This window comes from Gavia stellata, chromosome 4 (assembly GCF_030936135.1).
Source record: "Gavia stellata isolate bGavSte3 chromosome 4, bGavSte3.hap2, whole genome shotgun sequence".
In the NCBI taxonomy this organism is placed as follows: Eukaryota; Metazoa; Chordata; class Aves; order Gaviiformes; family Gaviidae; genus Gavia; species Gavia stellata.
This window is the reverse complement of record NC_082597.1, coordinates 56,715,488-56,741,179: the sequence shown is the minus strand read 5'-3', so window position 1 is coordinate 56,741,179 and position 25,692 is coordinate 56,715,488. Positions and strand designations below refer to the sequence as shown.

Below are 25,692 nucleotides of genomic sequence, written 5' to 3'. Positions count from 1 at the left end.
ATGCACACAAAGCCCCACTAGTTCTTCAACTAGTACTATTCAGCAAAAAGTACAATTAACTTTCAGATTAAAATTTAAAGCAAATTTTCTACAACAAATCCCAGTTTGTCATTAGACAGAATCTTTCCATTTCCTCTTCCATAAAAGGTGTATCGGCAACGACTTTCCTCACTTCTCATGGTCCTTTAGCGTAGCGAAGGTTGTAATTACGAAAGCCAAGCAGAGGCACCCTAGCTGAATACAGGGGTTCTGTGGCTTCTCTGCCAGCAGCAAAGGACCTCAACCCTTCCAGCCCGGTGTTTCTGAGCACTCAGCGTGGAACCCAAGGATGCTTTTACACTGAGAAGCATCTGCTGTGATAGGCCAACACGTGCACAGATGACTATGTGCAGCATAAAAAGCACACATTTGAAGTGCCTCACAGGGCAGCAAGATTTCAACCACTTGATACATGAAACCTGAAGGGGCAAAACACATTCTTGGCCAGGAAACACTCCACGTGTTACACCATCAGGTATTTTATGCTTTTGGGTACCAGGATGTAAATCAGCGCCACTCACCTCCCCACAAACTCGGCTCCTTTTAAGACAGGCTAGCCAACTCTGCTGCACCATGGGAGAATTAGCTCGGTAAGTATTGCTCTGGGGCTTTCCAGCCTGGAAAGCTGAACCACCGAGATGGCCGGGGGGCAGGCTTTTGCAACGGGAATACCCAGAGTTTAAAACAAAACAAAAAATAACAAAGTCTTTTTAAGTGTCGCGTTGGAAGGCCGGCACGCCCTGCGGCGGGAAGGGACGGGAGGGAAGGCGGCAGCGCACCGGAGCCGCTCGCCGGCGAAGACCCGTCAAGCAGGACCGGGCCGGACCCGCAGCGGCGACAGTCCGCAGGCCCTCCGCCCCGGCCACGCGGCGGGGCCGCGCGCCGACACGTGCCGCCCCCCCACTCCCCTGCTGGAGGGACACGCCCCCTTCCCCCCACCGCGTCCCGCGCGAGACCACCCCTCCCCCCCTCACGGCCACCTCAACGGCGGCGCGGCCCGTGACCGACCTCTCCACCCACTCGCGGAGGAAGGCCAGCTCCTCGGTGTGCAGCAGGCCCGGGTTCTGCTTGCAGAGCCTGACGAAGGCCCGCAGCTCGCTCAGCTTGCGCGAGTCCATGGCGGAACGGCGGCGAGACGCTGGCGGCCGCGGCCAGGCTTTGCTCGCTTCCCTGCCCAACCGCCGCGCGGCGCCGTGGAAGCTTCCAGCCCGCCCCGCCCCCCCGGCGCCCCGCCCCCGCCCGTCGGGCCCCGCCCACCCCGGGGCCTGGCCCCGCCCACCCCGAGGCCTGGCCCCGCCCCGCCCCCGCGCAGCGGCGGGAACGTTCTAGAAGAGGAGGTGGCTGCCGAGCGGCCGAGTCCCGCCAGGCGCGGCATCGCTTTCCCCCTCGGCGTTGTCGCCCGCTTCTCCAGTCCTGCCGTGGTTCGCGTTCCTCCTCGCGTCTCTCCTATGGGCGAGACAGGCAGCCTCTGCGGGCGCCTAACCCGGTGTGGCGCCGCTCATTGGCGGAGGGGCGGGCGGCGCCGGGTGTCCGCGCTTGTTGATGGTGTCAGCGCGCGGCGCCGTGCCGGGGGAGGGCCCCGCCATGCGCGGGCTGGGCCGGCGCGGGCGGGCGGGCGGTGGGGGTGGGGGCGGCCGGCTGGCTGAGCCCCGCGCTAGCCGTGTCCCTCGGACATGTCGCGCCTTCCGGCCCAGAGGCTTGTCGCGGCGGTGAGGGGCTGGCGCGGCTTCTCAGGTCAGAGACTCCTTCTCCCCCACGCGCCTCGCTTCACCTCACCGGTGCGGCCTCGCTCCGTGCCGCTGGGCCCTGTCCAGCCGCGGGCCCGTGGCTGCCTCCGTCCCCGCGGCTCTGGTAACTGACAGCCCGGGGCACGCTAGGCATTATCGCCGCTTAGAGCCCTTGCTTCTGCCCCCAGCGGCGCTCGGGGGTGGGCGGGCTGTGAGGCTGCCCTCCCCTCCCCTCCGTTTCGCTGTGGGTGCGAGGGGCGCGGGCAAGCAGCTCTGCCCGGCAGCGAAGCTGTAGCCCCAGTCGCGGTTGAATCCGAGGGAAGAACGGCTTATTGTTTGAAAAATAAAGCAACGATGTGGAAAGCTCCTTGCTGTCTTCAAAATATTGCTTTATTTAATGCCTGTTGTGTTCTCTTGTCTCGTTGCAAGGTATCCTGTTTGCTTTCTGTGTAGGTGGAGGGAAACAGTGAAAACCGTCTCTTTCTAAACTGCACAAAAAGCTGTAATTATGTTTCAGTGCCTGGGTCTCCAGACTGTTACTCCAGTCAATCATCACATAGTGAATGCTTTATGTTACCATTATCGGTTGTCATGTCAATCTTCAATTAGTGGCTAGTCATACTGGCTCCCGCAGAAGATCTGTGGTCTGTATGTTCTGCTGTAACTTTCTGAGTCTCAGCTCCCTGAAGGCAGGCAGCTGTTCTGCTTGTGTTTTTACTTGCTTATGCTAGTGAAGAGTTGATTAGCATTTGTTCTAAGAATCCAGTGCCGTGCTATGGCAGCATGAATTGATTCTGTAGTAGGCACATGGTAAGTGACATAAAAGAGAACCAGTTTCCAAAGCATCAGCTGGTACATGTTAGGGAACTGAGTGGCATCTCCTTCCATGTGTCTGATTATTTGTATCTAGGCACAAGTAATTGTTCAGCTGTGAAACGCTATGACAGATTTCCAAAGTTGGTAAAGTCTGTGACAGTGATATTTAATTTTAGCTTTTATCTTATCGTGCACACCCCCAGCTCCCAAATGCACGCTTGTAATTCTCTTTAAAACTTGTCTGCTTTGGCTGTGTGTGGATTTGGAAGAGGGATACATAACTGTATGCTTCTGAGGAACTTTTCAATTTGGCTAATGCTGCTGTCAAGTAAGTTAAATACATAAGCAGGGACTCTTGAGTATATTTCATACAGAAAAAAAATTGCATTGCTGTATAAATGTGTTATCTCATGGTTTCTTTGTGGCATTATTAGTTAAAAATACCTGGAAAGGCCTTGAAAACTGTATAATTGTTCCATATGAGTGGTATTTTTTGAGGACATAGTCAAGAAAAGATGATACACAGGTGGTGTGCTTCAAGCCCTATGGTGTTTGAGGGAAGCAAGGGAGGGAGAACACCAAGTGTAGAAATTGGGCATGTGCAAACCAAAGTAGTTTTCTGTTTTTTCTTACTGGATTGTCAGGTTTAACATACGTTAATTTCTTTCAATCTGTTTTACGAATATTTGAGCATTAGTTGAATTGTGTGCACATTGTTTCATAAACTTGTGGTACACAACAAATTGAGAAGTTAAGGAGGGATATTTATGTCGTATAAGGTGAATGAATGCTATGAAGAGTCAGATGACTGGAATGTAATTAATTCTGTAGTTTGCTAATTGGAAAGGTCTTTTACCTTGACATGGTGCATTTCTTTTCCTCTAGTTTGCAAGTCGTGTGTTCTCCGAAGATTTTCCATCCAGCCAGCCCAGCAGAAGAAGATTCCAAACCGGTATTTGGGCCAGCCCAGCCCCTTCACACACCCACACCTTCTCAAACCAGGTTAGGTTCAGGCCCTGTATAAGCCAATCACTGGTATTATTTCTTGCCTCTATTTTTTTCTGAGATGTCCAGGACAGAGTATTGATTTGCTGCATCATACAGGTGTTTGTGATTTCAACTGTTTATGATTAACTTCATTAGGCAGTAATTATATTTAGTAGTTAATTTTCTTGTCTGATATGATACTAATTCCAAAAATAGGCTTCACATGTTAGCTTTTTACCTTTTTCTTATGGGGTGCTTCTTGTCACTGACTTTAGTACTGCAGAGCTTTCACAGCAGTGGCATCTTGGGAGTTCATTGTCCTGCAAATACAACATAATTTATATTAAGGGAGAGTCCTTTGTGGAAGTAAAACTGCCAGAATGCTTCATATCTAATGTCCTGTGAGTCACAAAATAAAGGTGTCATTTGGAAAAGAAGACTGGGGGGAGACTCACTGAGAGTTGGACACCACTTGTCTAAAGAACACACACCCTTCAGAAGAGTGTTCAAGCTGTGAGGAAAAGAAGAAAAAGAGACTTATGGCTATAAAGTTAGAAGGTAGTAATGACAGAGAAGTTGAGGTTGTGCAGTTTTATGAGATTAGTGAAAGTGAGCATTTAGGTATGAGATGATAGTGATTAAATCTAGAAAAATTGAAAGTAAAATATATTCAAGAATATGTCCAAGAAAAAATTCTGGTTCTGTGTTCTTTTTCCATAGATAGGTATATAGGGAGAACAGATGAATATATAACCATATACTTCTATATTTAATTGTAGAATAATTCATGTCAGAAGGGACCACAGGAAGTTAGCAGGTCCACCCTCTGCTCAAAGCTGGGCTAACTTCAATGTTAGATCAGGTTGCTCAGGGCACTGATTAACAGCTCCCAGTAAATGAGGCTGACACTTTAAAAGTACTCACAGCTGAAACACTGGAGATGAATTTTAGCTGCCCATAGTAATTTTCCATTTAATAAAGGAATGGTGTTTTCCTTAAAATAGTATGACATTGTTTCATTGCAATTATTGTTTTAAAAAGCAAATGCCTTTAAAGCAGAGAGAATTTCCAGGCCTCACAGTTGGAAGACAAATGGGATTCCCATGTTCCACACTGTTGCAGCTTCTAAACTTCACTGGACTGTTTGTGGTAGTTAGAAAGCTGACCGGAATGCAGTGGAGCATAGGAAATTTGCAGTATAATATTGCAGAAATGTGGGGTCAGATTGCATTAAAAAAGTTTCTGTTCTCTGTCATTTCTAGATCTACAGAGTAAAATAAATTTGGTGGCTTTGCTTTTGGTTGTTGGTTTTTTTTTTTTAAATACTTCTACAAAAAAACAGATGTTGGGGATGTATGTTGTTGAAAAGATGTGAAGTTTAATGCAAATACAACGTATGTGATTTCCTTAAACTCTATTTTGTCAAGGAAGAACATTCTGGATAGAAATTCCCCACCCATGCAAGAATCCACTTACAGTACAATTCAAATTTCAATTTTTATTCTAGAATTATCACTGCGTAATACACTAAAGAGGAAGAAAAGATTATGAAAGTAGAAAGTTAATGGTATGAAAATGCAATCTATGTTAAAACAGTGTTAGTCAAAGTACTGATTAAGGCTTACATATTAATTTAGATCATAGTTAAGGAGTCTCACATTTTTAAAAATACATACTTAAGCTGCTCTTGGTTGTTCTTTCAACTTCAGTGTGGTTTTGGTGAGTATCTTGAGCGCTGTACTTCATATCCTTTGTGACTGGAGCAGTTTAAAATGTACTTTCATCTAAGAGATCATTTGTTTAGTTAGAGTTATTAGGAATATAGTATTTAACTTTGGAAAAATCCAAATTTTTAATTATTGAGAAAAGCTACATCTGCCCTGGAGAAAATTCCTTCTCTAAATCAGAGTCTACTGCCAGCCTGCAGTTTGTGGTTTCTTTCTGCCGGTGGTCTTGTGACTGGTTAGACTCTGCAACCTCTGTGTTTCTGCCTGATCTCCCAGTATCTGTAACACTCAATCCACCCCTTATGGCTTAGAACTAGTTACTTTATGAGTTGACTTAGTGTGTATTTGAATAGACATTCTAGCTTTATCTGAGGAAATTAATGCTCAACCTCAGGAGGTAATCTTCTGTTCAATGTCCAGATGCTGTAAAACTCATCAGTTTTCAGCAGTCAAAGTCCAGTTTGCCTTCCCCCTTCCTCTTTTTTTACACATCTTTCTGAAAACATGGATGTTTGTCTAAATCTACCAGGTTTTGTGATTTCTGCTTTTGCACAGAAATACATGACAGAAAATCTGATTTGTTAAAATAAACTTCTGTCTTTGCTTGATGGAGGAGCAGATTGAGTGAGGATGTGCTGTAGGGATGGGAGCTGAAGAGATCCATGAGAGAGCAATGGAAAGGCTAATGAGGGACCACAATGAAGCCATGCATATGAAAGGGAGTAGGCAGGAATCAGGCTTGCAATTAGTAAAATATCACAAGTGCCTTGAATTTCTCAATCTGATTTGTTTTGTATTCATAGGAGAGGTAACCCCAGGATTGTCACAGGTGGAATATGCTCTTCGCCGACACAAACTGATGGCGTTGATCCAGAAGGAAGCCCATGGCTGGGGTGGACTGGACCACACAGTGATTCTGCTATCCAACCCCACGTACTACATGAGCAATGACATCCCCTATGTTTTCCACCAAGACACTAACTTCCTGTACCTCTGTGGGTTCCAGGAGCCTGACAGCATCCTGGTGCTGCAGAGCATTCCTGGCAAAGCACTGCCCTCCCACAAGGCCATACTTTTTGTGCCTCGGAGAGATCCAAGCCGAGAGTTGTGGGATGGGCCCAGATCAGGCACGGATGGGGCAATTGCTCTCACAGGAGTAGATGAAGCTTACACCATCGAGGAGTTCAGGCACTTGGTGGCCAAGCTGAAAGGTAACAAAAAAATGGAAAGGGAATGAGATGAGATATGGTTTGCAGGGTCTGAATGGTATGGGTTTGGAAGGTGGTCTGTGACACCAATTCAAGACTATCATGAGCTTGGGGAGATGCAGGCGATATGACAGTGCGACAAAGACAGTTGGAAGTTCTTGTTAGCTTCTTGAGGGTCACCAATGGAAATATAGTTTTGAAAACAATAGTTTTTCCTCCCATCTGAATTTCTTGTGTGCCCGTGTGAATGCCAGTGTGCACATCTGTGAAATGTAAGGAACATGGTAAACAAGAGAGCCTCCCAAACTGTATTACTGTTTTAGTCATATCTTTTTGCTGACAGAGCCAGGTGAAGCATAGGAAACTTGAAGGTATTTTATTCGTAATAGACTTGGAAAATGATCCACACAGGGAGGTTGTTAGTCCACTCACCTTTTTTAGCTACGTGTTAACTTACTCTTGAAATACGGACATTGCTGTACTTTAGATGTGTTCTTTTGCATTTAACATCACCCTGTAGCCTCAATACTTACAATCCAGGGTGAACTTAAATACATTATAAAATGAAGCTGAAGGCTTATGACAATATAAAAATGGCAAGTGCTTGGGGGATTACACAAATTATTTATTTGAGTGAATGCTGGAGTTTTGAATACCACCTTGGATTCTAGTTATTTTGTTTCAAAAAAGGATATATTGAAAATAGAAAAGTCACAGAAGGGACAACAAGGACGCTCAAAAGTATGGAGTGTGTGTGAGATACATGCTGAACAAACCTGCTCAGTTTGAAAAAGAGAAAACAGAAGGTAAGGTATGAGAGATGTGTATGGTTATAGAAAGCGCAGAGAGGATGAGTAGGAATGATTAGTTGCTGTTTTTCATCATTTACAAACAAAGGGAACATCGAGTAAAATGATCAGATGGCAGGTTTTGACACCTTGTAAGTTTTAAGTTGTAGATCGTTCATGGAAGGTTTGGAATGTCAGAAGTATAAATGGATTCAAAAGTTTTTAGTTTTGTGGGGGAGAGGTCCATGAAAAGCAGTTAGTCACTGTTATGAAGATGCAGCCTTGAAATGAAGAAAACAGACATGGGGAGGATGTGTTAAGGGAAATACTCTTTCATAAATGCCCGGTTTCTTGGAGACTTTTTGTAAGCACCTGCTAATGGCGACTGTCACCAAAGAAGGAGGGCCTAGGTGGACCTTAGATGTGACTCAGCATGGTTTTTCTACTCGTTCCCATTTAAAACACACCTGTGGGGAGAATGTGGGTGCTAACTCTGATGTTCTAAATAAATTTCCACATAGGTAAATATGTTTGTTCTCAGTAAGTTTACCTTCTCTGAATGGCTGAAATAAGCAGTCGTTCCCCAAAGATATTCTGAAGCATAGCTGATAATGACCCTGATTCCATGCGATGGGTAAAGGGTAAATTGCCTTACAGCCTCAGAGGGGACAGGCTAAATGAGAGAGTGATTCAGAACACACACCACTGCAGTGCAATGGCTACTTAGCTTACACAAGTGCAACTTTGATACACAAACTCTGAATGGATTTGTGCAGGACACGTATATTCAGCGATGATGGTAAAACCCAGTATTTGAAAGAAATGGGGATTTGTCAAATCTACATGCTATGCATTGGTAATCTTCCAGATTTTGAAAAGATTGCTAGTATCCTGTGACAGTGAAAGTGTCTATATGGTCTGTAAATGCAGATGCAGAGGAAATTAATTTCTCAAATATAGCAACAGGTCTAGTTTAGGAGGAGTGAGTTTGTTCAGTACGGGGAGAACATTTCTACATTTATTTTCATCTGTGTCAGCTTTTGTTTTGTATTCCAGGTGAGACAGACATTGTTTGGTATGACTTGACGAAACCAGTGCATACAGAGCTGCACTCTCACTACATGCAGCCCCTGGCTGAGATAAAAGCTCGGAACAAAAACCACATCCAGGGCATCCGACATCTAGTACAAAACCTTCGACTGATCAAATCTCCTGCAGAGATTGAAAGGATGAAGATAGCTGGACGGGTGACAGCAGAGGTATGCAGTCATGTGCTCTCCAAATGAACCAGTGCATTCCTTTAAAGAAGAAAGGGGAGAGGTTTGTTGATGGGGTGACATGGGTTGGAAGAATAGCTTTGGTCTAATCTGTTACTGAACTGCTGTGTCTCAACCATTGGCTGGGCTCAGCTCCCTCCACAAGACAAGGAGAAACAGGAAGACTGCTTGGACTACCAGCTTCTCTCAATTAGTGTAACTCCAATGAAGAAAAGCCAGCAGCAGTTAGATTTGTTTAAAAGCAGTATGTATTCAGGAGCAGGGGTAGCCTCTCTACTCTCTTCCCAACTTCCCTTCTCCTTCCCCACACCATTTTCTTTCCCATTTATCCTGTTGTTTTTGAGCAAACAGGTTTTTTGTGAACACATTGCCTGTGTGTGTCTCCGAATTCTCCCTTATTCCTTTTGAACTTATTGGCCAATTTTAAACGAATGTGACAGATAACCTCAAATGCAATTATGTTTCTGTAATTATTATTAAAATAGATAGCCAAATAGAGAAGAGAGGCACAGCTTGTCCTTCTCTGAAGGAAAAGCTGCACAGGGTGCTCCTGTTACACGCGAGGGAATCCATAGGTGAGGCAACTTGTGGGATCAGCTTCAATCATCTAATCCTTTTTCAAACACCAGAGTGAATCAGCCCCTAAATGTAGTTTCATGGGAAACAGAGCTTAATTGCTTCTAGTCTTGACAGCAGTCTACATTTTCCACTGCCTCTCGTTTAGGCCTTCCTCAAAAGATAGCAAGTTTAAAAAAAAAAAAAAAAAACCCACACCCCACACGAACTTCTCTCAATTTTTGGCTCCTTTGCTAACTGAAAGGCCCTTGTTTTTCATAGGCTTTCATAGAGACAATGTTTGCCAGCAAATCTCCAGTGGATGAAGCCTTTCTGTATGCAAAGGTGAGTACTTCATGGCTGGAGATGAGATAGAAGGGCTGGATGTGGGTTATCGTTCCAGGAAACTAGAAATGTCAGATCTCTCTATAATGCGCCTCCTACTGTAGCACATTTGTCCTTCACCCAACTCTTAGGGTGTGCAGAAAATTCAGTGTGAGGAATTCTTCAGCTGTACTTCCCATACCCTTACTGAAGGAATGTAGTAGTTGTCTAAGTTTATCTGCTATTGATGTCTTTTTCTACTGTATTTAAATACAAAACCTGCTAAACCATCAGAGATACAGTTATTATCTTATTCTACAATACAGTTCTATTGTACAGATTTTAAGTAGTTATAACACCTGTTTGTAAAGCTTGCTTCTCTTGACTCTAGCCTCTTACTACATCAGATTACCACAGCTATTTTGAAGCAGTGTAGATGCCTCTCAGTTACAAAATATGAACTATTTGGCCGGCACATTTGGTAATTAGAGAAAAGGCCTGTTACTAATATATTGAGGATATAGAGGGTCTTTATAGATATAAGTTTATTCATTTTCAAGCTTTCGTCAGCTTCATCACTCAAGAAAAATAGATCTTGAGGCTTACAGTGCCTTTTTTTGTTGTTTTTTTCCCTTGGACATCAAGGTAGTGCATGCTTTCAAACATTCTTAGTTCAACAGAGTCAAGAAAATAGATACTGCTATAAATATGCTGGTACTTCGTAATTTTAGAAGACAACAGCAAAACACGACTGTTGCCATGCTGACATTTAGGATCTTTGGAAACTCACAAAGTTGTATGGCAACTAAGAGCATTACTTTATATAAGAACAAATCCTTACCTGGACAACATAATGAATGTTTGATACGGTATTGAACAGCTTGCACCAGGAAGAGCTTCCATGAGACCAGACACAGGCTTAAAACACTCTCTTGAAAAGTGGATAGTTCTGTATTTTTTTTCCTCCAGTTCTTGGAAAACCTTCATGGCTCCTTTCATTTAGTGAACTCACTTTCCAGTTTCACTTTGTGTTGTACTAATTAAGAAAACAGTTGTAGGACATGAGTTAGAATAGCCCAAGGGCAGTTAATCACCTAAATCACCACTAACAGTCTCTTCCTCTCTGAATTGGTATTCCAGTTTGAATTTGAGTGCCGGGCTCGTGGTGCTGACATCTTGGCCTACCCCCCTGTTGTTGCTGGTGGCAATAGATCAAACACTTTGCACTATGTGAAGAACAATCAGCTCATCAAGGTAAACCATATGCTGTCCAGTAACTTAAAATGCAGTGCTGTGACACACTGTCTCCATATATGTCCCTTAGCTGCTTTTTTTTTTTTTGACTGAACAGATCAAAACACTTAAATATATCTCTTCAAGTGAGCAGGGGAAAGGCATCCTGCCGTGGTTAATTTTACTGTCAGCGAAAGATTAACTTCACTCAGTCTAGTCTGTTTCTCTCTTCTTTGCACTTTCTGCAGTATTTTCTGAACAGTGGAGGAGTTGCAAACAAGCTTGCAAATAACTTCATTTAGCAAGCACGTTTGCTCCCACACTGTGTGCAGCAGTGTACAGTGCTGGGTAACCTCACAAAAGAGAGGGACCACTGCAGCAGGCAGAGTGAAGGTACTGTGGGGGTCTTCTACTGTCACTTGCATTGCTTGGCCTTGCTTTGCAACATAAGGTACATTCCTGCTGTGGCAAAGCTGAAAAGTGTTTTGGACTCCATGTAGGCCAGCAAAGCAAGGAAGGGGAACAAGGAGGGAAAGGACCAGTGTTAAGTGTTGAGAGGTGGATCAGATGGCTCTAGGTAAATTAATGTGTCTTGTCTTATTTTGAAGATTCACATTATTGAATTGAACCCTATCCAGCTTTCCTGACAATACACCTTTAGATTCCGATAAGTATTTTCAGAAGCATTGTTCCCCTACTGCTCTACTCATGATTCACTTTTCAGAGGAGCATATTTTTCCTCTGTCTTAATGCAGGATGAAACTTTCCCACTAGCATTGTCTTTTCTTGAAGCTGGCATGCTAGCAGACCTTGAAATGATCTGCAGAGACAGACATACAAAAGACATGACAGGCTGCTTTTGGCAGAAAGAAGCCTCCTTTGTTGTACTGTCATCCAAGGTCAGGTGTGCTCATGTAACATCAGTTGCTTCTGTTAAAGTTGTTCAGTTAAATGATTGTCACTTTTTTCAAAACTGTTAAGTAGGAGGTTAAACCCATAAACTTGACTCTCTTTTCCTTTGTGTGCTACTTCCTACAGATCTTGTTGCCAAATAGGCTAACAAAGTGTCTAATTTGGAAGGTATCTGCAGGCTGCTTATGGCCTTATGTGGACTTCATTCAGTCCGCCACTTAGTGGACTCAACTTTAAAGAAAACAAGATGCATGACATAAGGCCCTTACTGGACAATCAAACCACAGGCTGAATTCCCTTAACCAATAAATTGTTACTTAGCTTGTTTAATTGCTTGGAAGAGAGCAGGTGCTATGATTTCATATTTTACTTAAATAATTGAACCAGCTATTCTGAAAAAGTTAAAAATACAATTTAAATGGATAGTTAATGGCCTGTCCAGTGTGATAGTGAGATCTGCTCATTGCTAGTTTATGTACTGTGTAAGTGTTTGTGGCTCTTAACTGTACACAATGATAGTAGCTAGCACTGGAAGTACTGCTAGCAGTGAAATTCTGTTTCTTATTTTTTCCCTTAACATGCTAGAATTAGTCCTTGTCATTCCACATCATGGCTGCTGGCACAGTCACAGATCTGTGGATTGAATCTCTATAAAAGGCCTTGGATTACATGTAAAGCAAATCCACAGAGAATTTAATCCAAACTTCTCACAGATCTCACTGCTCTATTTGTTGATAGCCCCTTAAAGGAGGGAAAGCAAGGCAATGGTTTTGTTCCTGGCCCTTTGTCTTTTTTGTTTGGGTTTTTGGAAGATGTGCAGTCAGTGATTTAATTGACATGGAACAGTTTTGCTGAAGTGAATTGGAAGTTCACATCTCCAAAAGTTTTTTCTTCATCACCAGATAGGTTTAGAAGTACATCTTAGACCGGTCAAGAAAGTCCCAGAAGAGAACAGGGAAGATGGTACCAGCTATTCAATAGTGCGTTTACAGTAGCGATCAGTAGTCACTGTCAGAGAAGTGATTTTACTGGGTCCTCCTACCTTGTGACAAGGCTAAATCTTCAGTTGTTAGTGATCTTGTGGGTAGCTCAGAAATGTATGTTTTTGTTGCAAAACCCTTCTGTCTCAGTCACTAGCAGAGAACTTGTAGTGAAAGGAGTTACTGGTGTAATTTGCTGGAGTAAATGATCCAGGTGTGAATGGGACTGATGTCTCAGAGTGCAGAATAGTTTTAAATGTCTTTTTTTACTCTGAAGTGTTTGAAAATCAGCATGTTAAGAGTTCAGGCTGTAGCTAGGCATAACAGTCAGAGACTACCTTGCTGAGAAACAATCCAACTGGAACAGTTTATTTATGATCAGTAGGACCTGGGGTGTTGTTCTGCAAAAGGAATTCACATCTCTGCAGCTGTTTTGCAAAAATAAATACATAATCTCCTTTCCTGCTCTCAGACAGAAAAATCAATTCAGTTAATAGTCAGACTGACCCACAGGGCATTTTTTTCCTGTTATTCTCCAGGATGGTGAACTAGTCTTGCTAGATGGTGGATGTGAGTCTTCCGGCTACGTAAGTGACATCACGCGTACCTGGCCTGTCAATGGAAGGTATGCTGCAATAAGGCTGTTTGAAGAACTTTGAGGAGTTCTTAAATAATTGATGGATTGAGTGTATGTATGTTTAATCTTCGTGTGAGTAGTTCTAACATGTCCCATTTTGTGATTCTTCAGAGTAATGCAATTATATAAACCAATCTTTCAGTATGAGAAGCTGTATTCCCCATTGCCTCATTAATCACTGCATGAATGTGTGTGATTACTGCTATTTCCAGCTATTACAGCATGCGTAAAGTGCAGAGGGGGCTTTTGTATATTCAGCGGTGCCTGACTCTGGTTGTGTGTAAGAAAACAGGCGTTTAGCTGACCTGTACGTGGCTCTGTCAGTTGTGAATTTGCTGGTGTGATGTTCCTGTGATTGTGTTTGATTCCTGTATGTTTAGGCTCAAGTGCATTTGTTTTCTTGCAGTAGCTTTGCCTTGCTTTGGGGTTAGGTTGTCAGCTGAGAAACCCTGCCTCTACCCAGTGTATTGAAGGGCATGTTGCAGTGATGCTTTGTCTGGCATGTCATATGAGGAGCCAGTTGCTTTCCTTTCTGACTTTCCCTGCTCCAACATTGAACTGTATCTGTCCCCAAAATAGGTTCTAGGTAGAGGTTTAATTGTGAGAATGTCCTTTGTTCCTTTTCTCAATGGTTTTCAGGTTCACCAAACCCCAAGCAGAACTATACCAGGCTGTCCTGGATATCCAGAAATCCTGCCTGAGCCTCTGCTCCCCAGGAATGTGTCTAGAAAATATCTACAGCCTTATGCTGAGCCTTATTGGACAGAAACTGAAAGAATTGGGGATCATAAAGAGCAGCATCACTGAGAGCCACTTCTTCACGGTACTTGAAGTTTTTTTACTCCAGCTTCCCCCTGCTAGGCCTGATTGTTTTCTCCTTGGGTTATGTTAGTGTCTTTAGCTTGGCTTGGGAATGTGCTTTTGAGATGTATCTTCTAAATGTCGCCATGCACCGTGCTTTAATTTGTGTTGTGGGCTGGTCTCAGCACAGGACTGGATTTCTCTCGAACAAGGCTAAACTTGAAGATGTGTTTCAACCATTCAGCGCACAATTTGGTCTGAAGTAACCCCTCAGTCTTATATGCACACAGTGTGAATATTTGTTCTTTAGCACTTGCTATTTCACTCTGCAGATCCATTCCTATTGGTCTGCGCTACTTGTTAGTGTAGATGCAACTTTAGAGTACAGTCTGAAAGGGCCTATGGAGGCATTGGTACTAACACAAAATTCTGCCTCCAGGTCTAGCTGTAGGCAATTATTCATAGTTTTGTGATCTGTTTAAGTAACTTAAATCTGCAGTGCCACCAAAAGGTGCAGTCCATTCTTCTTAGTCATTCCACCTGCTGCCTCTTCTGCACCATTTTGTGTCAGTACTGGGATTCACAGAGCTACCTGGTGAACAAGACTGGGAAACTGGTCTGCCGTAGCGCTGAACCTGCAGATAAAGTAGGATTAGTTTGCAGTTAGAGAAGTTTATCCAGTCCCACTCACTGCAAACCTGCATGACTGCTGATGCCAATACAAGAAGGATGACGGAACCAGGTGACAGAACTACCCCTTTGGCAGCAGGACAGCTTTCTGCCAGATTTAATTGTCCTGCAGTGTCAGTGCACTAACAGCCCGTGTTCTCGCCTGTGAACGGAGGCTGCCGTGCCGGTTTCTCTCGGTAGGCGGCAGCACAGCCAGATGAGACCCGCATCTGCAGCTTAGTCCTCTGTGAATGTGAGGAGTGTGGGGCAGAGGAGGAATTAGCTCTTTGATTCCTGCTGTCAAGGAGCTTCTCTCTGGAGGGAGAAGGAATAGGATGGGGCGGGAGGGGAGGTGGTGTCTGTGTCCTGTAGAGGTGTATTGAAATTCTGCTGTAGCTACCGAGTGAAATCGGCACAGCATTCGCTCTGTTGTGCATAGGAGACCTCTTTGCCACATCACATAGCAGCTGTATCAGCTGCTGCCAGTTGTCAGGGTCTGCTGATGGGAGCAACGCAGGTCTTGGATGTTTAAGGGATGGAAAGGGTTGGGGCAGCAAAGCTCAGTGAGCCAAAAACTGAAGTCTTGCCTGACATGCTGAGGTGGTGATGGGCTTCAGCTGTTCTTTTCAGTGAGGGGGAAGGGCAGTCTGCAATATGCTCATAATAGGTACCTGGTACTGGTGGGTTTTGAGGGCCATCCAGTTCTGATAAATGGAAGGCAGCCCCTGGTGGCCTAGTTACGGCAGTAAGATTGCTAGTTAAGCACATAACTATTCTGTCTCTTCTCCCCATCTTTTTGTATTGGAACAACAGGTTGGCCTGTGTTTAACTGCCTCTGTGACACTGGTTTTGTCTTCTCCTAGGCTGTTCGGAAGTACTGCCCACATCATGTGGGCCATTACTTGGGCATGGATGTTCACGATACCCCAGATATATCTCGATCACTGCCGCTCCAGCCAGGCATGGTGATAACCATTGAACCAGGTAAAAAGATACGCAGTCAGTGGTGGACAAAAACATGCAACACTGAGGATAACAATATTGCTTTCAGTAGTTAGTTGGTCCCTCGGACCAAAGCATTCAGGTCTTTTCTGGGGAAATTGAAAATTATTACAGTGTTGGAAAACCCTAAGTTACTCTCCTCCCAAAGTCATTACAGTATTAGAAGACCCTATTTCCCTCCCAAACACAGCCAAAGTAACAAATTGTGGGAGTAAACTCTCAGAAAGTGTCTGTGCAGCAGGAAGCAGAGTAGTGTAGACCTCAGACTATTAGTGTTTGACCCACAGCAGCACAGATCAATCACAGTGCAGAGAAGCAAGGTCAATTCACTTGTGCTGTGTTCTGTGTTACTGTGACTAAACTTCTACAAGTTACTGGTACTCTAAGTCTCAAGCATCGCAGTCTGCAAGTACAGGCATTCACAACTTAGCTTTGCAAATTAGGTATTTTGCAATGAACCTTTCTTTCTGCTTGTCACTGGATTTAGAGCTGTCAGCTGGAAACTGATATTAAATGCTTGGCTCTTCTCTCTGTCTATTCAGAACATTGTTAAAACCATCATTGTGAACATAGCTTTGAGAGCAAGAAGTGCAGAAAGGCCAGCTGTAATTGTGGAGGGTTTTATTAACAAGCTAGTGTCTGTAGGCACTGAGGGACACTTTCCTTTCTTTGCCTACCAACTGCCATGAGTGAGGGGAAAGAGAGTAGCTTTCCTTATTAAAAATTTTTGGGATCAAAGTCATGTTATGTTGCTGAAAATCCAACCATGCTATCATGGTGGTGCAGTAAGGGAAAGGTGTTGCTCTGGAGAGTCTTGTGTGTTTTAATTTCCTTTCTTCTTTCAGGCATTTATATCCCTGAGGATGACATAAGTGCCCCAGAGAGGTTTCGTGGCATTGGTGTGCGCATTGAGGATGATGTTGTGATAACAGAGGATGCGCCTTTCATCATGTCTGCTGACTGTCCCAAGGAGATCTACCACATAGAGCAGATCTGTGGCCGCAGCTCATGATGCCCCTTCTTTGCCTCTTTCATCCTCATCAGGAGACGCAGCCCTCCAGGGATGCAGATCCCTGTAGCTGGCTGTAGTTGTCAAGTGTTGGAGGGTGTGGACAGTTATTGGCTATTTCAAAGACTGGGAAGTGGAATGCAAAAGGCTTGGGTACTGCGGGATGAAAAAGCAAAGCAACCTTTTTTGCGTGCATTTTCCTTCTGACTTGGTTAGTGCTGATGTTGAGCTGTTATAGGACATGGGGGTGGATTCATGTCTCTGCTGTGTGGATCCAGATGTTCTGGCGCCCTTGGAGGGATGAATTTTGTCAGTGCCACCAGCAGGGCTTCTGCCTGATCCCTCTCCAGACACACAGGTGCAACTGCTGAGACCAGGGCCCTGTTGTTTACCTTTAGCAGTAATTTCACAACAGTCAGATTTTAAAAATGAAGCTTTGATAAATGCTGTTTTGGGGGAATAAAGTGTGTCAGACAGCTTTGACAGAGCCCTGGAAGGAGGGGGTTTGGTAGTCAAGAAGGTGGATTTGGTTGGGAGGTAGTTTTATCTGAAACCTGTGGAGACTGCTTTTAGCATTTTAAGAATAAGGATGTGTTTGGACCTTGTTCAGGCATATGCAAAATAGGCCAGCAGCAGGGAGAAACATCTCGTCTGGTCTTTCAGCTTGATGGAGTGTTTGGTAATTTCAGAATAGACAGATAGGGCTTAGGAGGTTGGACGTACCCATTCTTGCTGTCTTTCATATTCCCTGCTTTTTGTCCCAAATGTCCGTTCCAGTCTCCTGGTTTGAACCTGCCTCTACCCTGGGAAGCAGGGCCGTGTTGACTGTGCTGGACTCCACTGGTGAGCTGCTGGTTGTCACCTAGATGCAAAGCATCCCATTCTGGGACAGTCACAGCACCTTTCTGGTTTATGCTGTAAGTGCCAGCAACTTCAGCAGTGTATTTTTGAAGAGTCTGCCCTATGGCGAGTCTCAAGTCTTTACATGGCTTTTATATGGAATTTAAAGTAATTCTCCATTTCAGAACTCTGAGGGCATGGTCACAGCTGCCTTTTGGGTTTTGCCAAGTGCAGTCAGTAACTAAGGCTCTGTGATATTTTTGAGGCAGCTGCAAATGTGATTAGGGGCTAGGATGGATGAGGAGTAAAGAGAAGAGTTGTCTTCCCTCAACATCAGCCTACCACCCAGGCCATTGTATGCAGTTGTAAATACACCTACTAGAGGCAAACATGGTGTCTGTGTATTTACTGAAAATATTTTGGCAATCAGCTGTTTAACATGTCTGAAAAATGCATCTCATCAGTGCATCTCCTTTTATTTATGCTTGCTGTTGCATCACATCATCTTACTTCCTTTCTGATGGTAGCTTTCAGTATTTTTCATCTGTTCTCAGTTTTCTTTCTTTTTCTCTTCTCTTCCTATATTGTCTATTTTTGACCCACTATAATATCACTGCTTCCTAATCAACTTTTCTTTCTAATCAACGTCACTGCCTCTCTCCTGGTTTGCCCTAATTCCCCATGGTGAATGTAGTCAGAAGCATGTGGGGAAGGTAGTTACGGTTCCTGAGTTTGACCTCTGGCTCTGTTGCTGTGTAACCTCTAGCAAAATCTGGGGGTTTCTTTTATATCTTTTTTTTTTTTTTTGTGTGTTTCAGTTAGTGAAGGCCAAATGGACAGTGTCTTGCATCTCTCATTGCTTTTATTGGGAGCTGGGTACATGCAGTGGGGTTTGAATTTGGCACTTGAAAGGCAGCCAAAGACATGCCAAAATTTTATTTTTTAAACACGACAAAAAGTAAATGCTTTTACAGAGTTTAGTGTATCAAGTTTCACCTTTTTAAGAGAATCTGCTAATCTTTGGATGCGTTTGTTAGCTTCTTATGCGTTACAGTGGTACGTGCAGTGTAAATTGTTAGAAGGAAGACTTGTTAAATGTGGACAGAGAACTGATGAATACTTTTGTTGTTTTGATCTATAACACATTTGTTGTTCCTATTACACCTGTTAGAGCCATGTCAACTGGGACAAATCTTGGATTTTGGAACTATGTAAGCAGCTTAAAATAACATGAAGCTGAGAGCTACGTGTGTGTGCTGATCTGCGCATCTGCCCATGTACCTAACAGAGTTAATAATTGTACTTAACTGTAAATAAGCCTTTGAAATACAAAAAAAAAGTTATTTTTAAAATAAAACAATTTGTAGAAAGTTTGTTTCTCGGGCCATCAAGTTGCATGGCTGTTAAATAGATGTAAGCACCTCCAGAAAGCATTATTTTTCAGGGAGATTTAGAAATCATCTGTAACCTATCTTGGACTTGAAATAACATTGTCAAATGTAGGCACACACTAATTTTTACCCCTCTCAGGAAAATCCTGCAATTTGTAAACACTGATAGATCTTAGAAATGTTGCAGATGAATGTTTCTGTCAGTAGTGTTTGTGATTCTGTTGAGTGGGGAGTAATGGATCTGCTAGGGCCGCTGTGCTCCACTAGGCTCCACATGTCTGATTTAGGCTGTGTGTTGCTCCATATTCTGTAATTCTTCCACAGTGTTCAGCCATTTCTTCAGCATAAACTGCTGCTAATATTTTGAATCTGTTGTTCCATGTAATGAAGAGTGCATTTTGCAGAATGTATTAAACTTCAGTCTTATCAACCTAAATTTTTGAAGGCTTTTTCTCACTTGTTGGAGAGATGGATAATCAGAGTATCATCTGGGACCTACACACATGCTGCAGTGTCCCCTGAATACAACCAAATCCATGAACATTTTACATGACCTTCGTCAAGAAACTCTAAAGAATCCCTTCTCCAGCTGCACATACCTGTGGTGTACCTCCCCAGTCGCCAATCCCATGCTGCCACATTTACAGTCTGTCTCTGCCACAGGAGAGATTTCTCACTCCAACCACGTGGGTGCAGGAGCAGCTCTCGGTGGCAGCGCAAGTTGCCAGCTGCTTGATGAGGGCGTTGGTGGGATCACTGGAAGCAAAAGAGAAATTGAGGTATATGCAAGTTTACTTGGGGAGAGATTTTATTGCAACTGTGGCACAGGTCTTAAGGGCATCAGAGTATGACAGAAAATGAGAGCCAGCCATCCCTGTGGAGAAACTTCTTTGCTTACAGAGGAAGCCCGGGAGGCTTTTCTTGGATTTCGCATTTCACTTTCTACCAGGGGCCTGCTTTGCCTTGCAGAGAACTAGTTAGTAGCAAAGTCCTGTTGTTGAAGCAGAGTCTGAGCGGAGATGCTAATTTGCAGATATGCTTCTGTTATCAAAGTGGAAATAAATTTGGCATTTAATACAATTTGGCATTCTATATGTTATCTGTGAAAAACACAGTATGTCTTTCCTAAAATTGCATGCATTGTTTTGCAAAGGAACCTGATGGTGTGGGAAGAAGCAAACTGAGGGAGCACGTAAAAGAGAATGGTGATGGAGGTTTTTGGGAATGTGGAATGCAATAGAGAAGATCCAGGAGAAGGTGTGATTTAGAGCTGTGGGGATGTGTGCGGGTGGATATGAGAGCAAGGAGAGAACAACAGGGTATAAAATGGCTATTCAGTATATTCTCAGCGTGGTGCAACAGCTCTGGGAAACTGGTTATGCTAACCAGGAGATCCTGATTGATTTGCCCTACTCAGGAGCGGGGAACAAAGGAGTCAGATTGTATTGATGAACTTGGTCTTAACAGGTAGTTTAATTATTATTTTTTTTAAATCAATAGAATTATCATATGAGAGAGTTTTCTGCAGTTTCATGTTATTGATAATGTGTCATTTTAAATAATATGAAAGGGAAAAGTATGTTTCTAGGCAAAATATTCATTATGATGGAGGGAGCAAGGCTGAGGTTACACACTCTTATGCTACCCAAATTACTACTATGGAAATTTAGTAATTACTCCCAGGAGAATTATCATAAAGCAAAAAGAGTCAGGGTTAAATTTAGAAAAAAAATCTATGCCATAAACGACAAAAATGCTTTAATCATGATGAGATGCTTAATACTTCGTGTAATTGGGTAACAAAACTCTGCACTGCAATAAATTGTCATTTTTTGATTTCTTTTAAACTGAGTTGACTAGAAGCCTATATAGGCAACTTTTCCTTAGTATGCAGATCTAAACTGCATCTAAGTTTACAATTTTCTGAGTTCATAACAGTGTCTCTGTTATGTGTGCTCCCTACATGCATGCTCAGCCTCCACTTGATTAAAAATCATCATTTGGACACTGTCACAATGCTGGCTCTAGGACTGGGTCTGACTTACAAAATTCATTGTATTTCAGAGGTGTAACAATAACTTACATTTTAAAGCAGAATTTATAATTAAAATGGATAGTGAGACATGGTGGGCTCAATGGTGCTCAATTTTTCCCTTCAGCTGCTTTCACCTTCTTGGAGTTTGTCTTGCTGTCTTAACTGGCTGCCAGCTCTGAGCCTTCCTCACTAGCAACAAGCGGAGCAATGAACTCCTATCTTCTGGGACAAGTTATGCGTCAGCCCACCTGGTTGTTTCTCTGAAGCACCACCCAATATTTGGCTAACCAAAACCAGACTCTTGAAAAGATGGGCAGAAAGGAACAAGGAAGAATTTCCAGGTCCTCCATGCGTGTTACCTTCTCTTGCTGACTCGTAGCACGTATGCCTTTTTAACTATCATGACAGAGTTATCCATTAACAAGGGCGAAGAAAAAAATAATTCCTATCTGGGTAAGCTTGATGACCAGAGCTTTGAGCAAAGAAAAAGTTAACAAGAAAGCTGGTTGTAGACCCAGGAGTGAGAATGGCTACTGTAGGGTTCAGTATGTTCCTTCCCCTTGGATGCTGGGGAAACAAGTAGCACTGCAGGAGCGATGTGCAGCCTCGGTTTGGGAGCTTCTTGGGACATGCTGTGGTGGGCCAGAACTGACAGTGGTTGAAGCTCTTTGTCGGTTTTCTGAAGACCATGAAGAGCCTGTGGCTTTTTAAAGGCATCTCTTTTTTTCATGATTCGGGCAGGAATATCATGGCAGCAGAAGGTGGGAACGCTCAGCCTGTGGTTCAATAATCAGCTAGGAGAAGTTGGCAGTCCAGCAAAAACTGGGTGAAATGCAATTCTTTCCAGGGAAACAGCCTCACTGTGCTTTTTTTGTCAGTAAATTGGGCCAATATGAACAATATTGTGTGAGGGGGAGAGAGGCTCAGCTGCTTCTTATTCCTAGGCAGAATGGGGCTTCTGCCTCTCTGTCCAGTTTTGAGAGATTAATGCAAAATGGGATTGGCCACTGATCCCAGTTAAGATTAAGCAGTCTGACTCTCGTACCAGGAAATGGTTAGCATATGTCAGATTAACTTACTGTCATGCGAATCTTTTACTCAGAAAGGTAGCGCTTTAAGTTAGGGGATAATATACTTCGGTTTTTCTAGTCTGTTGTGCACACAGAGGGCAACACATGTCAGTTCTGCCTATGGGAGTTACAAACAATACCTCTGTAATTAATAGTATTGCATCTCTCTCGTGGACATGTTAGCCAGCATTGTAGTCATTCAGAGAAAGCACAGCTGTTAATGGTACAGAAGGGGTGGGGATTTAAGCTTTCTCAGTGCGGGTCTCTTACCAGGCTACAAAAACAGGCAACTGATACTGCCTACAAACACCCTTTCTTACCTCCTTTTGGCAGACCGATCATTTCCATTGAGTGGCCTCGCTGAAGTTTATCATTTGTGTTGGCATTTCTGTGCTGTTGTCCTAATGTGTCATCAGGATCCCGTTTTGATCTAGTAACCGCTTAACATTTTTAACGATGCTTCTTGGATAGACAAGGTTTGATACGGCATCGGGGATTAGGAGAGTTCCCATCATGGGATTGAAACTGCTGTGGAGCCGGGTCTGGCTGACTCCTTGCACACTGCATATGCTCCTTCAGCCCAGTTGCATGTTGTCTTCTCGTTCTCAGAGGGGCAGAGAGACACGGCCCTACTGACAGCTCAGGAATCTCCAGTCCTCCCATCCCCATGCAGCTGCCCCTGTCACGGAGGCCTTAAATCTCAAACTGTCCTTCTAACTGTTCCCCCTCTAGACTTGTTGAGGTACCAGTCTGCAGCCGAAAGAGCCGTAGCCTCTGGTGTGCTCGTTGCACTGACATGTTACTTGTCAGATTCCGTAAGGTACCGCTGAGGTTCCTGTGATGCATTGCAGATATCTGGTATGTATATTGCTTTCTAATTTATGCTTTACCCTGCTCTTTTTTCCAGGAGATGAGCTTTATAACAGCTACATGGGTGTTACTGTGGTGACTGTAACCAGGGAAAAATATACAGTACATATTGAGATAGTTCTACATTTGTGGACTTGGATATGATTAAGGGATTTTTAAAGGCATGCTGTGTTTTTTTTGCCCTTCCCTGCAGAACAGAGACAGGTTTCTAATGAACTTTCACAGTATAAAGTGGAAATACATGATTCATCTTCAAAAGCATGTGTGTATATGTATACACAAACACACACATATTATGCAAACAAATGTTGTGACTTCTAGCTAGTTAGAGATGTAGAAGAGATTTTCTCCAACATAATTAAGATTGTTTAGATATTTGACTCTTCATTTCTCTATGCTTTATTTGGATTTATTGTTAAATTTAATTTTACCTTAGAATTTCCAGGGATTATAATTCTTGGGGTTTGAGTAATGGCATTATCTCTGTAATATATTTTACTGTAAATCACTGTCATTTAGCCTTAACATTGCCTCCATCTTCAGAGTTTTTTTCAGTTTTATAATGTAATTTCCCTGCAGTATGAGGCTTTTGAGGAGACAGCATTCTGTGATTCTCACCTGAGAAGTGCCTTTCCAAAAAAGGTGAGAATGTGCTATCTGAAAGATGTGATTATTAGTCTTGAAATTAAAAACTGTAAACTATGTGAGTTTTGAACCCAAATGTATCATTCTAACTTAGTTTCTTAGAGAAATAAAATAGAACAAGTGCAGCAATTAATGAGAAAGATGATTGTAGTGCAAACCTAAACTCCTAATATACTGATAACTGCAAATTAATCTCAGCAATTAGATATGAGAACTATTTTCCTCCAGTGTGCAACTCTCTCTGAAATTTTAGTGAATGTTAATAATAAATTAGAAGACTGATAAGCTGTTTCTCTAAGCTCATTTAAGACAAGAAATGCACCAAATGCTACATTTCATAAGGACTCCATTTTTAATGAGTCACAAGCTAATAGAGCACTGTGGTGAAAATCCTCTAGAATATTGCCTATATTTGGTTAATAGTCACTGAATGAAAGGATAGGAGGCACCCTTTGATCTAGTCGTTTCAGCGCCTTCCTATTACAGCCAATGCATTTTACCTCCTCAATTTAGTGCTGAGCCTGGTAGCTCGTGTGTGACAGCGGCAGATCCCTTGGTAAGGCATCAAGCCTTGATCTGAAGGCTGAGGGAGGGAGGAGGATGAGATGGAGAATTGTTTCTTTCAGTGATTTGCTCCAGCTGTTAACCACCCCATCATTAAAAATCTATGCACCTTTTCCTTTTTTTGCCTGCCCCCCACCCTTCCCAACAGGCATTACAGGGAGGATAAGGAGCAACTTTGTTTAATGAAGAGCTTGGATACCTGCTCTGGGTTCAGTTTAGCCTCAACAGTGGAACTGTGACTGTACTTCTATAAAAATGCCTACAACTCTGAACTTCATGTCCTCCTTCAGTTGCATTTCTCAGAGTCCCCAGAGCTGCACAACAGGGCCGTTCACAGTATAGCAAGCAAAGCAAACCCAGAAGGACAAAGAACCAGAGAGGAAAGGAAGAAAATAAGCAATGAAGAGACATATGTGTTGTATGGCTCTCCTCCCATAGAAAAGATCTTGAACAGATGCGCACACACACAAAAGAAAATAAAGTCTTCCGGTAAATAGTGCCATCTCCTTTTTATCTTTGTGTGTTTAAAAAATTAAATGTAAAGTTGCAAAAGGGGCTGCACAGTGGCTCCTCTGGAACTGGATCCATACTACATTGGGGCCTGCCCCTCTTTTTGCCATCACATTTGTACCAATAAAATAAGCAATTTTGCAGGACACAAGCATAGTCCACACATTATCTAAGTTTCCCATTTATTCCCTGCATCACGTGGCTTTACAGATCTCGGACTACTCATGCCAATGCAAAGTGAAAGAAAAAATCCAAATCCTGGAGAGTGAGTTCAAGGGAGAGAACTGAGTAAGCCAGTGAATTGATGTTGTCTGTTAGGTTACGTTCTGGACTCGGGATCTGGTGTTGCAGAAAAGGCTCATCCTTGAAACTGTGTTCTGTTACATTTGCTCACTTTAACTTCCTCAACAGCAAAGGCCTTCCCTTGAAATCTTCAATGTATGTTTGCTGTTCTTGCTTCGCATTTGAAATCTAACAGGCGCGATACAAATTTCACGTACTTCCAAATTTTTTCCATCCCACTTGGTAAACTTGTATTGATCCAGCTATAATATATTTAACACGTAACACACGTACTGTGGCAGGAGATGTTTCCATCCTGTCACCTGATGTTTTCAGAACAACGTTTCCATTGGAAATCTTGCTCCAGATTGCACAGTGGAAGATATGAATGCCACTGAATGTAGTTAAAAGGAGGGGTGACCTTTTACAGGGTCCATAACCTGGATTTGCCCTGAAAAAACTTTGGAGAAGGTCGAGGAGATTGACCCGGGCAGCCATTCCCAACCCCAAGCCCTGACCAGGAGGATGTCTCTGTGAGAGCTTTATTCCACGCCTGGAGGAGAAGGGGTGTACACATACTATATACACCTAGCTGTATGCAGCACCGTATGTTTTTCTGCATGCTTCCTTTTCAATTCAAATAGGGGGAAGTAGATACACAACTACTTTCCTCTTTTCAGTAACTAATCCAAGAGAAGTGACCATACAGCGCAGCAATTGCAAACTGAGCACACAATGAGGGGCAGTCTCTATTGCTTATTTTGAATTCATTACTTCCTCTATCTTTTCATGTC

General features: G+C 43.2%; 2 protein-coding genes across 7 annotated transcripts in view; one reads left to right on the top strand and one right to left on the bottom strand.

Annotated features, from left to right (window-relative positions):
- Positions 1-1,182, bottom strand: part of ST13 (ST13 Hsp70 interacting protein) — a 31,467-nt gene extending 30,285 nt beyond the window's left edge. For 2 of the 3 annotated variants that reach the window (XM_059816386.1, XM_059816385.1), the window contains exon 1: positions 1,048-1,182. In XM_059816386.1, coding sequence (XP_059672369.1) covers positions 1,048-1,157 — 110 coding nt within the window. In that variant the 5' untranslated portion in view covers positions 1,158-1,182. Of the gene's footprint in view, positions 1-560; positions 616-1,047 lie in introns of those variants that run through there. The other variant, XM_059816387.1, reaches the window with a different exon arrangement.
- Positions 1,183-1,696: 514 nt separating this feature from the next.
- XPNPEP3 (X-prolyl aminopeptidase 3) lies at positions 1,697-24,573 on the top strand. Of its 4 annotated transcripts, XR_009483962.1 has the most exons (12): positions 1,697-1,773; positions 3,468-3,584; positions 6,100-6,507; positions 8,349-8,551; positions 9,407-9,469; positions 10,589-10,702; positions 13,113-13,198; positions 13,850-14,033; positions 15,544-15,664; positions 22,760-22,885; positions 23,441-23,539; positions 24,255-24,573. XR_009483962.1 is itself a non-coding variant. In XM_059816847.1 (11 exons), the coding sequence occupies exons 1-10, from the start codon at positions 1,713-1,715 to the stop codon at positions 22,855-22,857; spliced, it is 1,455 nt and encodes a 484-aa protein (XP_059672830.1). In that variant the 5' UTR covers positions 1,697-1,712; the 3' UTR covers positions 22,858-22,885; positions 23,477-23,494. The 4 variants fall into 4 exon arrangements, 3 of the variants coding, with proteins under 3 accessions (XP_059672830.1, XP_059672831.1, XP_059672829.1); XM_059816847.1 differs by lacking the exon at positions 24,255-24,573 and having other exon boundaries at positions 23,477-23,494; XM_059816848.1 differs by lacking the exons at positions 23,441-23,539; positions 24,255-24,573 and having other exon boundaries at positions 22,760-22,936.
- Positions 24,574-25,692: the final 1,119 nt, after the last annotated feature.